Genomic DNA, 12763 nt, shown 5'->3' on the forward strand with positions numbered 1-12763 from the left:
CGGGTGTGGGGAAGAGCTGCTCCTCCTGCTCCGCTTTGGCAGCTGGAGCGGTCATTAATAATTGCAGCTCTTACCGTGATGAACAATTGTAAGGCAAATTGCTCATCTACTGGAAGGTTCTGCCGAGGGCAGGAGCTGGCTGGGGGAAGCCAAATGCCTCCCTCCCAGCATCACCCGGAGCTGGTTTGTGGCTGCGGTGCCAGCTGCAGGAGTGCAAAACCCCGTCTAAGGTGGGGAGGGGGAAGCAAGAGGGATGGAGGTAGGCAGTGGGTGCTTGCACTGAGGTATGTGGGGCAGTGGGACGGTCACACTGAGAAGCAACAGGACATGGCTGACAAAGGGAACAGAAACAGCCGGTGCCTGCCTGATGGGGCCGGGACAAGCAGGGCTGTGGTAAGAGCCCCAGTGTGCGTCCCGGCTGCAGCCAAGGTCAGGGGAAGCACAGGGGAAGGTGAAGCGATGGTGGCCTCACGTGAGCAGCCACCGAGCCAACGCTGGCTCAGCCGGGACAGGGGCAGGGGAAGCAGCCGTGCGGGACAGAGCCCTGTGGGGTGGCAGGGCCCTGGAACTGGTTGTGCCAGCTCAGCCCCCGGGTACCTGACCTTGGAGCAGAGGCATGGCCGCAGCCTGCCTCTCCTTTGTGCTACTGCAAGGCACGCATCCACTGGGGGCTCAGCCCCTTCTCCTTGGTGCCCTGTTGCCTCTGGCCCCTACTGATGACACCTCTAGCACCCAATGTGCTTCTGTGCTTTGCCGGGAGCAGCTCTTGCCCCCCAGCTCCGTGCGCCAGGCGAGAGGCAGCGGAAGGAGGGTCTCGGGTGGGATACGGAGGTGGAGCCTGAGGAGGGGCTGCGGCCGCTGCTCGAGAACAAAGCCCGGCAGCAGCAGGCTCAGGGCTCCCACCGTGTCCTAAGCCGGGGTCCCACCACATCCACCCCAATGGCAGCGGAGCTGCTTGCAGGGTGCCTGCTGCAGCCCCGGCCCCTGCGCTGGCCCCGGCAGCTGCTCCACAGCTGCTCGCACACTCCCGCAGCCTCTGAGGGCGTGCTCCAGCGCCGGCCTGGCTCCGAGATGCTGCTGTGAGCAGGGTTGGGGGGAGCAGGCAGGGCCCCTTGCACCCCGTCCCTTATTCCACCGAGTTTGGGGGCTCATCCACAGGCAGCTCTGAAGGGCTTGGTTTGGGAAGGGCCACACCAGCATTGGCCCAGCTTGTGGGTGTCAGTCCCTGTGTACTCCCCTCTGCTGCTCCAGCACAGAGACCCCTTCAGCACGGCTCTGGGATGGGATGTGGGCAGTGCTAGGGGTCGGGGGGGTAATGACAATGCTGTCTGCCCTGGCAGGAGGGTGTAGACCCTGCCGGGAGCCCTCAGAGCCCTGCGAGGTCCATGCAAGAGCAGCTTTGTGGGTTCATGTGGAGGCAAAACCTCCTGGAAAAGGCACCATCGTACTCAGAGATGGGGGGGTGGGGGGGCAGGTGGGTGGCAAAGGGGCCCCCACAGTGGCTGTGCCCACTGATACCTTGTGCAGAGCGAGGGCATGGCTGGGTCCCTGGAGCAGAGCCCACAGTGCCACATCCTTGGAGAGGAAACCTCAGGGCACAGGGGCAGAGGGTAGCTGAGGGCATAGGATTCCCGGTGTCCCTAGAGTGGGGGGACATGGGGCAGAGGAGGGTCTGGGGTGCAGAGGGGCAGTAGGTGCCCAGGTTGCAAGGTCCTGGGGAGGGGTAGCACAGGGCACCAGTGCCCAGGGTAGAGGAGAGCCCGGAGTCAGGAACACCGGGGGCTCAGGGTCCCGGCGGGGAGCTGAGCCGCGCTGCAGCTCTTCTGGTTCAGAGCCTGTGGTGCGGGGTCAGAGCAGAGCGCAGGCTGCGGGTCCCTGGGGTGCAGGATCTTGGGGCCGAGCCGTGTGCGGGGGCACCCCCGGGGCGGGTGGGTGCTTGCCCGCACCTCCGTGGGCGAGGTGCGGTGCCCGGCGGCGCGGGCCGCGGTGTGCCCCGGAGGTGCCCCGGGGGCGCGGCGGGGCCGGGGCGGGGGCCGGGCTGGGGGGTGGGGGGGGCGGGGAGGGGGGGGCCGCCGTTCGCGGCGCTAGGACCGGGCGCGGCGGCGGGCGGAGCCTCCCCGCCGCTCGCCCCTCCGCCCGGCCGCTGCGGCAGTGTCTCGGAGGCGGGCAGGCGGCCGGTCCCTCCGGTCCCCCCGGCAGCATCCCGGCCCCGCCATGGCTGGCGTCGGCTTCGCGGCGCACCGCCTGGAGCTGCTCGCCTCCTACCAGGACGTGATCGGCGAGGACAGCCCCACCGACTGGTGAGCGCGCCCGCCGCCGCCGCCGCCCCTTTGTCCCCGCCGCCGCCGCCGCCCTTTGTGCACGGAGCCGCCCGGTATCACCGGCCGCGCCCCGCGCTGCGCCTCCCGCCGCCCCGGGCCCGCGGTGCCGGCAGCCCCGGCACACAAAGGCGGGCGGGGCGGCGGAGGGGGGGGGGGGGGGGAGAGCGGTGTGCCCGGTCCGCGGCCCCCGGTACCCGCACCTGCCCGCCGCTGCCGCCGCACCGGCCCGGGGCGCGGTCCCCGCTTTGTCTGCGCCGGGCCGGCACGTGCGAGCGCCGGGACCCGCCGCCTCCGGGAGCCCCCGGCACGGCCCGACCTCCCGCGGGGAGCAGAGCATCCGCGCACGGCGGGGAGGGCCCGGCGGTGCCCCCGGTGCTGGGCCCGGCTCCGGGTCCCTCTCCATTGTCTGGAGCCGGAGCCGCGGGTAGGGGCGCCCGGGGAAGGGAGAGATCGCGGTTCCCTCTGCCCGGCGGAGCGAGGCCTGCGGCCGCCAGGGCACCGGGCATCCCCACCTCCCGGTCCCGCTTTCCGCGGTCCCCCAAGCTCCCGGGGTGCTCCATCCCCGCGGGGCCGCAGTGCATCGGCCCGGAGCTGCCCCGCCGCGGTGATGTGCTGCGGGCTCGGGACGAGGGGGCCCTTCCCCGGCGGGACCCCCGCGCTGCCCCTGCCCTGCTCTACCCTGCCTGCACCCCCCGTGCGGGGCACCCTGTGCTGCGAGAGCCGGGGCCCGGCGGGACCCAGGCCCCGCTGCAGCCGGTGCAGCAGCCCGCAGGGAGCATCTCCCCATCACCCTCCTGGTCCTCCAGCACCCATCCGCATCTCCCAGCCCCACCCGGGTGCCGTGGGGCTGGCTGGGGGTGTCTGGCCCGGGATCCTCTCCTTGCCCCCCAGGGTGCCTGTGCCGTGTGGTGGTGGGGGGGATGCTGCTGGTATCCTGGGGTGCAGCTCGCTGAGCAGAGCTGGGTGCTGGATGCATGCTGTTAGTGCTGATGTCTGATGGGGATGCCAACCGTGCACCCACCACCCACTCCGGGTGCACCCGCTGCCCAGCTTGGGGTATCCAGCACCTTGGGGTGCACGCCGCTCTCTAGCCGGGTCCCTGCTCTTGGGACACAGATGCGGTCTGGGAGCCACCCGGGCTTTGTGCGCCTGGGCAGGTGTCCCGTCCCCCCCCTGCCCCGGGTCTCTGGGGAGCCCCACAGTCCTGCTGCCAGCCCAAAGGCGCTGTGGGGAGTGCGGTGTGTGCTGGCCAGGAGGCAGCTGTCAGCCCTGGGTACATCGCTTCCCGGCATCTGCTGCAACGAGCCCTCCCTGCCAAAGCTGCTGAGAGCAGCAGAAATGGTTCCTGGGAAGGCAAGAGCCAGGGCTAGGCTCCCCCCCACCTCCAGCACTGAGCCCCATCCAGGCAGTGAGCCTCGGCCATCCCCATCCTCAGTGTTGAGCTTGCCCCATCATCCGCAGCCCATCCATCCCATGGACACTGGGAGTATCAGGCACTAGATGCCAGGTGGGAGCAGCATCCCCACTGCAGGGCCCAGTGCCTGGGTGTGGGATGAGGGGTGATGCTGTGGAAGCTGCACTGGGGAAGGTGATGGGGACCATCCTCCCAGCGTGGCTGAGCCAGGGGCTGTTAGGACACTGCGCAGGAGCCCAGCCTTGTGTTGGTGCCGAGGGATGCCGTGGTCTTGCCCAGTTGGGATCCCTGTGTTTATCCCGAGATCCTTGTGTTTAGTCCGGGATTCCCCCTGCTCCAGCCCGGTCCTGGAGGGTCCAAGCATCCCCTCCCCCTGCCCGGCCCCGCGGAGGCTGCTGGGGCCCATTACTCGATCAGAAAGGAATTTGGTGCTGCCTTCTGAGCACGCCGACTCCCTGGAGCTCCCAGCCACATTGGAAACACATGTGCCCGGGCTGGGGTGGGCGGGCTGGGGCGATGCTACCCCTCCCCAGCCACAGCGTGGGGTCAGGCAGCTGCCGGTGCCCCATGGGTGCTGCTCCAGTGAGCCGTGGGGCCATGCCAGGACAGTGGGGCCACTGTCCCCTTGATGGGGTGATGGAGGATCTTCACTGGAATCCCCTAGGCATAGGGAGCCCACCCTGCCTGGGCTGCACCAGGCACCTCTGGTGATCTGCATGCCTGGAGCCCAGAGGTGGGAACGGGCTTGTGTGGGTTGGGTGGAGGGATTAAAGCCCAGGGAAGGGGGCGAGTGATGTAGGATGCTGCCTGCACCCACTGTGACGTGGCTGGTTCCTGCTGCTGGGGTGATGCTGTTGAGCTGTGGGTTCCTGGGACACCCCTGGGGATGCTGCTGGCCCTGCTCACCCCCAGATTGGAAACCTTTGGATCCTCCATCCTTGGAAGTGCTGCCAGGCCGTGCTGCTGGCCTGTGTTCCGGGCATGGCTCTGTTTCTGCTGCAAGCCCCGGCTGTACTGGGAGCATCCCTGGGTGCAGGCAGCAGCACTGCACTCAGCTACCACCCTGCATGGTCCCAGGGGGATGAGACCAAGCAGTGGGTGCCCACAGCACAGCAGGTCCTGGGTTGGGGCTGCAGTTGCAGGCAGGGGCTGCATTTGCCCTTCCCCAGCACAGCATCACAGACGGCGCTTTGCAGCTGCTTTGCCGGCTCCAGGCCGGGAGCTGGCGCCGGCTGGGGCGGCCGATTAGCGGGATCGGGATGTGCGGATTAAAGTCAATCTTGTTGGTGCAATTATCTGCGGCTCGCTGCCAGGGGCTGTAGGTGCCAGGGGGTGGAGGGAGCCCCCCTCCCTGTGTTCCACACCCACCTGCCTTCCCCTTTTTCTCCAGCACCCAGGGTCCAGCCGTGGCCCTGGTTTGGGGGTGGCTCTACCCGTAGGGACCCCCAGGTTCGCATCCCCCAGGCTGTGGCTGGAAGCCGGGTGAGGATGGCTCTGCTCAGCACTGGGGGGATTTTGGTGCTCTGACAAGCACCGCACAGGCGCCGCCAGCCGAATGCCGATGGGCAGAGCCGCCCTGGCTCAGCGATGGGGGGGTCCAGCACGGGCGGCCCCAGCTTTCCGGGTGCAGCGTGTGACGGTGGCAGGAGGTTTGGGTGCCTGCCAGGCCCCGGCAGATCCCCGCTGCCTGCCTGCCTCCCCCGCTCCCCTCCACTAATCACCTCGTCATCAGGGCGAGCTGCATCCCAGCTGGGATGGGGGGGTTGCCATGGCGATGGAGGATGCTGGTTGCCTAGCAACATCCATCCCCTCGCCCACCTGCCCTGGACCAATTTGGCATGTGTTCTCCCCCCCCTGTATAACTGGCTGCATGCCCCTAGGGAGGTGCAGGCTGGTGGGGGTCCCCATGGAGCCCCGGTGGGGCTAGCCAGGGTGCAGTGGGAGCGAGAGGGGGTTTCCCATCCGCTGGGAATGGTTTCCAAGAAACAGTCTCCATGACGGCCCCATCACACCCCGGCGGCACATTGATTTGCTGCTGCTGGTGCACCGGCATCCTCCCCCGGCCTGGTGCCTGCTGGGCTGGCAGCTCACGCAGCTCAGCACGTGAGCGGCCCCGAGCTCCCTGCCAGGCCATGGGGCTGGCCCCAAAAGTGGTCGGTAGCTGGCAGGGGCGGGGGGAGGACAGGGGCAGGCGTGTGAGGAGCCACAAGGCCACGGTGGCTTGTGTCATGGCACGGCTGCCAGCTGTTCCCTGTGTCCAAGTGACCCTTCTGTCCCCAGCCTGGAGACCCTGCCTGCAGGGAGGGGGAATAGGCCCTGCCTAAAGCCCTGGCAGCCTGGCCCTTCACAGTGGTGATGGACAAGGGTTTGGGGTGGCTGTGTGGCAGCTTGGGGACACATGGGCAGGACTCCATTGACCTCAGTGTTATCAGGACGGGGAGGTGGGAGGCTGGCTCGTGCTCCCCCCAACTGTGGCTGACCCACACTGCTTCCCCAGGGCTCTCTACACGTACGAGGATGGCTCCGATGACCTGAAGCTGGCAGCATCAGGAGGTAAGCTCCTCTGTCCCCACAGCTCGGCTCTGCCAGCCTCTTCCCCGGCACCCATCCTGGTGCTGGATGGACAGAGGCTGACGGTGCTGTGCCAGGCGGAGGTTTGCTGGAGCTCTCTGGCCACTTTGAGATCCAGAAGGTGATGTACGGCTTCTGCAGCGTCAAGGACCCCCAGGCCGTGCTCCCCAAATACGTCCTCGTCAACTGGGTGAGTGGGGGTGGTTGTGCTGGTGGGGCTGTGCTGTGCTCACCAGAGCCACAGTGCTGGCAGGGGCATTGCTGGGTGCAAGGCCAGGGAGGATGCGGGTGCCCCCTTGTCCCACTGCCCATGGTGGTCGCCCTGCCATCCATCCCTGCCATAGGTAGGTGAGGACGTGCCAGATGCCCGCAAATGCGCCTGCGCCAGCCACGTAGCCAAGATTGCCGAGTTCTTCCAGGTGGGTGATGCTGGGAACGGGGATGATGCTGCTGGGGCATGGACCCTGGTCCCTGACGGCTGCTTTCCCCCCTCCCCAGGGCGTGGATGTCATCGTCAACGCCAGCAGTGTGGAGGACATCGACCCCGGGGCCATCGGGCAGCGGCTCTCCAATGGTCTGGCCCGGGTCTCCAGCCCGGTGCTGCACCGCCTGCGGCTGCGGGAGGACGAGAACACCGAGCCCGTGGTAATGTCCCCATGGAGGCACTGGCGATGGTGGCGGCGATGGCAGCGGGTGGGGGGCGTCCCTCCCGCCCGGGGCTCCTGTCTGCCGCAGCCCGTCACCCTGTATGCCGCTTACTGTTATATCCCCCCTCGCTGATCCCAGCCCCTCCGTCCCCCCCGCCTCTCCTCCGTCCCAGGGCACCACGTACCAGAAAACCGATGCCACCGTGGAGATGAAGCGGCTCAACCGAGAGCAGTTCTGGGAGCAGGCCAAGGTGGGGCACGGGGAAGGCAGATGGGGAGCGGGGTGAGCTGCTGGCAGGCTGATGGGCAGCCCCGTCCTTCATCCATCCCCCCCCACCAGAAAGAGGAGGAATTACGCAAGGAGGAAGAGAGGAAAAAGGCTCTGGATGCCCGGCTGCGGTTCGAGCAGGAGCGGATGGAGCAGGAGCGGCTGGAGCAGGAGGAGCGGGAGCGGCGCTACCGGGAGCGCGAGGAGCAGATTGAGGAGCACAGGCACGGCGGGGGCTGCGGCGGGGCTTGTGTGCGGGGATGTGCGTGTCTGGGGGGTGCATGGGTGTTTGCTATGGGGAAGAAGTTGTTCCCATTGTGGGTGCTGAGGCGCTGGCACAGGGTGCCCAGAGAAGTGGTGAATGCCCCATCCCTGGCAGTGTTCAAGGCCAGCTTGGACAGAGCCTTGGGTGCCATGGTTTAGTGTGAGGTGTCCCTGCCCATGGCAGGCGGATGGAACTGGGTGATCTTGAGGTCCTTTCCACCCCAAACCAGTCTGTTATGATGTGATGGGTTGGGGCAGGGGCTGGCAGGAGCCGGTGCCCAGCCCCTCTCCTGTGCCCCCGTCACAGGCGGAAGCAGCAGAGCATGGAGGCAGAGGAGGCCCGGCAGCGCCTGAAGGAGCAGTCCATCTTCGTAAGTACTGCATCAGGCACGGAGCCGGGCTCGGAGCCGCAGCCTGGCATCACCCCCAGGGAAGGGCCTTTCCCAGCTGGGTCCCCAGGGCATGCCGGGGCTGGGGGTGACGCTGTGTCCCCGCAGGGGGAGCAGCAAGAGGAGGACGACAGGCAGCAGCTCAGGAAATCAGAGTCGGAGGTGGAGGTGAGTGTGGTGTCAGCCGTGCCCCGTGCTGGGCCTCGCTCCCCAGAGCATGTGCGGGGTGCCTGGGGGGGGGTGTTGGGTCTCATCCTCCCCCCCGTCCCCGCAGGAGGCTGCTGCCATCATCGCTCAGCGGCCCGACAACCCCCGGGACTTCTTCAAGCAGCAGGAGCGGGTGGCATCGGGCAGCAGCGACGCCATCTCACCGGGCAGCCACAGGACAGGTGAGGGGCTGGGGGGGCTGCAGAGAGCCCCGGGGGAGCAGGTGAGTGCGGGATCTGGGGGGGTCCCCTCTGCTGTCCCTCAGCGCCATGGTTGTGGGTGCCATGGGCACAAGGATGGCAGGGCGCCATCCTGCTCTGCTGCGCCACCATCACCGCCACTGCCACCGCGCCTCACGTGGCCCCTGCAGCCGGGGCAGCTTGGCAGGGGCTGGATGTCAGTGTCTTCAGCAAGGGGGGGTCATCCCGCTCCTTGCTGGGTGTCGTCCATTCACCCTTCATGGCACCGTGCTGGCAGCCAGGTTGGCAGCGTGGTTGGTGCGGCTGGGGTTCGGGGTGGCTTGGGAGCCCATCCCATGAGGGCAGCTATGAGAGTAAGTGGGGCACCCAGTGTGCTCCTGGCTGGCAGGGAGTGCCCCATAGAGAGGCTGGGCTGCCCCACAGTGAGGGGTCCAGCCCTGGGCCTCTCTTTGTGGCTCTGGGGTAGGGGCTGGTGGGCACCTTGTCCACGGGGCCATGTCATTGCGCAGAGCTGGGGGTCGTGCTGTGGGGCTGTGCTGTGGGGCTGTGCTGGAGGGAGCCTGGGAAGTGTGTTCTTGCTGTGGGGTCGTGCCATGGGTCATGCCATGGGCTGTGCCATGGGCTGTGCCGTGGGGCTGTGCTGTGGAGTTGTTCCTCAGGGCAAAGCCGTGGGGCTGTGCCGTGGGCTGTGTTTTGTGGCCGTGCCGTGGGGCTGTGCCGTCAGTTGTGCCGTGAGTTCGTGCTGTGCCTGAGCAGATAGTTGGTCCCAGGGCTGTGTCCTGGCCTCTCTTCCCACATGGCCATGCAGCACCACCTCCCATTCTTCTGTCCTGCTGTCTTTCCATCCCCTTGTCCCACCATTCTCCCACCCTGCTGTCAGTGCTGCCTCCTGTCCTGCCGTCCTCCCATCCCGGTGCCTCCGTGTCCCGGCCCCACCATGGCTGCGCTGAGCAGGGACTGACCCATCTCTTTGCTCTCTCTCTCTCTCTCCGTCCGTCTGTCTGTCTGTCTCTCTCTCACAGGTCGTCTGCACTGTCCTTTCATAAAGACAGCTGACAGTGGGCCGCCTTCCTCCTCCTCCTCATCCTCCTCCCCCCCGCGGACCCCCTTCCCCTATATCACCTGCCACCGCACCCCAAATCTCTCCTCTTTCTTTCCATGTAGGTAGCTGGGAGCCCCTGGGCGTGCAGCTTTGGGGGGGCCGCGTCACGGGCGGCTACAGCCCACCCCAGCCCCACAGCACATGGAACCGACAGCAGAGGCAGCGCCGCTCCCATGGGCACCCTACACACCTCAGCTGGGGCTCGCCCCGTGGCGGGTGCTGTGCCCCTGGGGTGGGAGGATGCAGCAGGCTCTGCCTGTGGGGCAGGTTGTGCCCGTGGTATGGGAAGGGGGCAGTGGGTAGGCTGTGTTTGTGGGACAGGGCAGAGCTGTACCCATGGGGCACGCCGTGCCCATGGGCAGGCAGGGACGGAGCAGGCTGTGCCCTGGAACGTGTAGGACTGTGTCCATAAGGCTGTGCAGGATGGAAAGGCTGTGCCCATGGGGCAGAAGGGGCTTGGGGCCATGTGGGACTGTCCCCCACAATAACTGGGGATGGCAGGGCACAGAGCTGTGCCTGCAGGGGCTGGGCAGTGCCAGGGCCCAGCAGGGTGATGTATGGGCAAAGCCAGCGTGCACCATGGCATGTATGGGTCTGCCTGGCCGATGTGGGGTCTGCAGCTGCGTGGGGCCAATGGGCATGCCTGGAAGGGCACACGGTGGTTGTTGCACCCATGGGTGCCTCTGCCCCATCCGCCAGTGCAGGATGCAGCAGCAGGTACACGGTGCCATGTTTGACAGCTCATGGTTGGCGTGGGGCAGGAGCAGGGCCGGTGCTGGGGGGCCGGTCCCCTGCCTGTGTGCGCACCCCGCATCCACCCCTCCATCTCCCTTGTCCGCAGGCAGCCAGTCGGACGCGTACCGCAAGGCCTCGGCAGCGGGCTGCAGCCCCTGCGAGCGCAGCCCCGCTGCCACGCCGCTGGGCACGCCGGGCACCCGCGTGCCGGGTGACGACACACCAGCAGCGCCCAAAGGTGGGCGCAGGGCTGGCACTGCCCGGGCTCAGCCCCTGCTGCAGCCCGGCCGCCCTCCCTTGCATGGCATTGTGCATCCGTGCTGTCCTGTTTGCACCCCTGCCCTGCCGGCTCTGCTGTGTCCCCAGCACATCCCCGCCGTATCCGCTGCTCCGCACCGGTGCATCCCCGCCGTCTCTGCTGGTTCCCCCCCCTACAGTGCTCCGCCGTCATTGTTGCACCCCTGCTGTCTCCAGTGCATTTGCTAACACCAGTGCAACCCTGCTGTCCCTGCATTTCCCATCTCCAGTGCATCCCTGCTATTGCCAGTGCATTCCCTGTGCCAAACATCCCTGCCATCTCTGCATCACCCCAGTGCAGCTCCCACTGTCTCTGCTGCATCCCCCAATGCGATTCTGCCCTATCTGCCATCCGCACCAGTGTTGCTGCTTCCTTCCGTGCATCCCCAGTATCCCACTGCATCCCTAATGCATCCCAGCCAGTTATGATGCAGTCTCTGCGTGTCCCTGCTCTGTCCCCATTAGCCCCTTTGCACTCTCTGGTGCATCCCAGTTTTCCCTTCTGTATCTTTCCAGTGCACCTCTCCCTGTCCCCTCCACATCCCCTGAGCTTCCCAGCTACTTCCCCCACCCAATAGGGCTAAGTCACCCTCCAAGGGATCGCCTTGCTCCCCACCATGTTCCCTCCATCCCTGGGTCCCCTCCCTGCCCACTCACTCCCACCCATCCCCACAGCATCTCCCCACCCAAAGAACCCCCCCTCCCAAGTGCAGCCCTTTCCCTGGGTGTCCCTGATCCCTGGATGAGGGGGCTGCCCCCACTGACTGCTGTGCCCCCCTTGCAGACACCCCCAGCCCCAGCACCCAGGAGGCCGAGCCAGCCACCCCCGAGCAGCACTGGCCCTTCCCGGGGCCTGAGGACAAGGCCACCGAGCCCCCCGGGGACGAGCCCAGCCCCAGGCCGGTGTGGACAGCGGGGGGTGACATCCTGGGGGACCTGGTGACCCTGGAGCCCGCTGAGCCCTCCCCGCCACCCACGGCCACCGAGCCCCAGCCCGGGGGGACCCCCAACCCCGAGAGCCTCATCGACCTGTGGCAGAGCGACGGGGCTGCCCCCCCGGCTGCCTGGCCCCTGCCTGCTGCCCCTGTCCCCGAGGGACCCCCGGCTGCTCTGCCCGACGAGGGGCCCCTGCTCAGCCTGGATGAGCTGCCCGAGCCCCCCGCCACCTTCTGCGATGCGGAGCAGGAGGAGGAGGAAGAGGAGGAGGAGGAGGCAGCCGGTGGGGGGGGCCCCCAGCCCGGGGGGCTCGGCTGCCAGAGTGCCCCCCAGGAGGATGTCCCGGGCCGAGAGACCCCCCCCATCACCAACGGGGAGATGGCCCCCAAGGATGGGACGCCGGGTCGTGGGGAGCAGGTGAGCATCACCGGGGGGAAGGTGGTGGGGGGGTGATGGGGTGGATGGGGGGGGTCCTGACCATTGCCCCCCACCCCAGGCCAGCGAGGGCTACTTTAGCCAGTCCCAAGAGGAGGAGGTGCCCCCCCCCGAGGAGCCATCGGCCAAAGCCCCCCAGCCTGTCTTCTACAACAAGCCCCCAGGTGAGTGGGGACGGGGAACATGGGGGGATTGTCCATCCCTCTGTTGGACATCCCCACCATGCTGACCCCCCCACCTTGTACCCCCAGAGATTGACATCACATGCTGGGACGCAGACCCCCTGCCCGAGGAGGAGGAGAGCTTCGGGGGGGGTCTGTAAGCCCAGGCCCCGCTGCCGGCACCCGCAGCTTGCCCTGGCCGGCGGGGGGCATGGGGGGGGGGCACAGTTGGGGGCCTGGACCCCCCCCGTTACCCCGCTGGAGCCCCACAGGCTGAGGCCTCCGGGTGGGGGCCCCCCCGCTGCACCCCCACCCCGGGGCACCTTTTGCAGCCCCCCCATCCCCTCTCTTTTTTAAGTTGTCAATAGGAGCCGTGTCAGCCCCCAGCTCCCCATTAGCAGCTCCCCCCCCCCCCCCGCTGCCCCAGCGCCCCTTTGGAGGGGGGGGACACGACACACGCTCGCATCCCTTGCCCAGCTATGGGACAGGGTCCTCGTTCTCTTCGTGCCCCCCCCCGGGAGTCCCCAGTACTTTGCACGAGTTAAAAGCAAAAAAGGAATAATACTAATAATGGATGAATATGGCAATAAAGTGACCTGACCGAGCGAGGCTGCGGCCAGCAGTGCCCCCCCCCGACCCAAACCCCAGCAGGGAGCTGGTGTGGGGATCCCCCCCCTCCCTTCTTTCCTTGCTGGGAGCCCCCCCCCCCATTCCCTATCCCTTTCCCCATTCCCGATGACTGTTTTTGGAAAGCACAAGTTCTGTACCGGCGGTGTGCTCATGTCTGTTAATAAATAAAGAGACTCCCATGGGGCC

The 12763-nt window shown here is 67.3% G+C and overlaps 1 protein-coding gene across 3 annotated transcripts; it reads left to right on the forward strand.

The window, feature by feature from the left end:
• The first annotated feature begins 2089 nt into the window (after nucleotides 1-2089).
• Nucleotides 2090-12756, forward strand: DBN1 (drebrin 1). 3 transcript variants are annotated; one of them, XM_061360250.1, is made up of 15 exons: nucleotides 2090-2300; nucleotides 6233-6288; nucleotides 6384-6496; nucleotides 6651-6725; nucleotides 6805-6951; nucleotides 7127-7204; nucleotides 7294-7445; nucleotides 7793-7856; nucleotides 7983-8042; nucleotides 8149-8263; nucleotides 9304-9441; nucleotides 10225-10356; nucleotides 11200-11768; nucleotides 11848-11950; nucleotides 12038-12756. In XM_061360250.1, the coding sequence occupies exons 1-15, from the start codon at nucleotides 2215-2217 to the stop codon at nucleotides 12106-12108; spliced, it is 1959 nt and encodes a 652-aa protein (XP_061216234.1). In that variant the 5' UTR covers nucleotides 2090-2214; the 3' UTR covers nucleotides 12109-12756. The 3 variants fall into 3 exon arrangements, with proteins under 3 accessions (XP_061216234.1, XP_061216235.1, XP_061216236.1); XM_061360251.1 differs by lacking the exon at nucleotides 9304-9441 and having other exon boundaries at nucleotides 2091-2300; XM_061360252.1 differs by lacking the exons at nucleotides 9304-9441; nucleotides 10225-10356 and having other exon boundaries at nucleotides 2091-2300.
• The last annotated feature ends 7 nt before the right edge of the window (nucleotides 12757-12763 follow it).

Source organism: Neopsephotus bourkii, unplaced genomic scaffold (assembly GCF_033783945.1).
Source record: "Neopsephotus bourkii isolate Nb327-2 ecotype Australia unplaced genomic scaffold, CSIRO-AGI_Nbou_v1 NB_1016, whole genome shotgun sequence".
In the NCBI taxonomy this organism is placed as follows: Eukaryota; Metazoa; Chordata; class Aves; order Psittaciformes; family Psittacidae; genus Neopsephotus; species Neopsephotus bourkii.

Coding starts and splice junctions, on each gene's coding strand:
- DBN1 (XM_061360250.1), top strand. CDS start 2,215: ATGGCTGGCGTCGGCTTCGCGGCGCACCGCCTGGAGCTGCTCGCCTCC. Junction 6,289..6,383: donor GAAGCTGGCAGCATCAGGAG/GTAAGCTCCTCT, acceptor GTGCTGTGCCAG/GCGGAGGTTTGCTGGAGCTC. Junction 9,442..10,224: donor TCTCTCCTCTTTCTTTCCAT/GTAGGTAGCTGG, acceptor CCTTGTCCGCAG/GCAGCCAGTCGGACGCGTAC.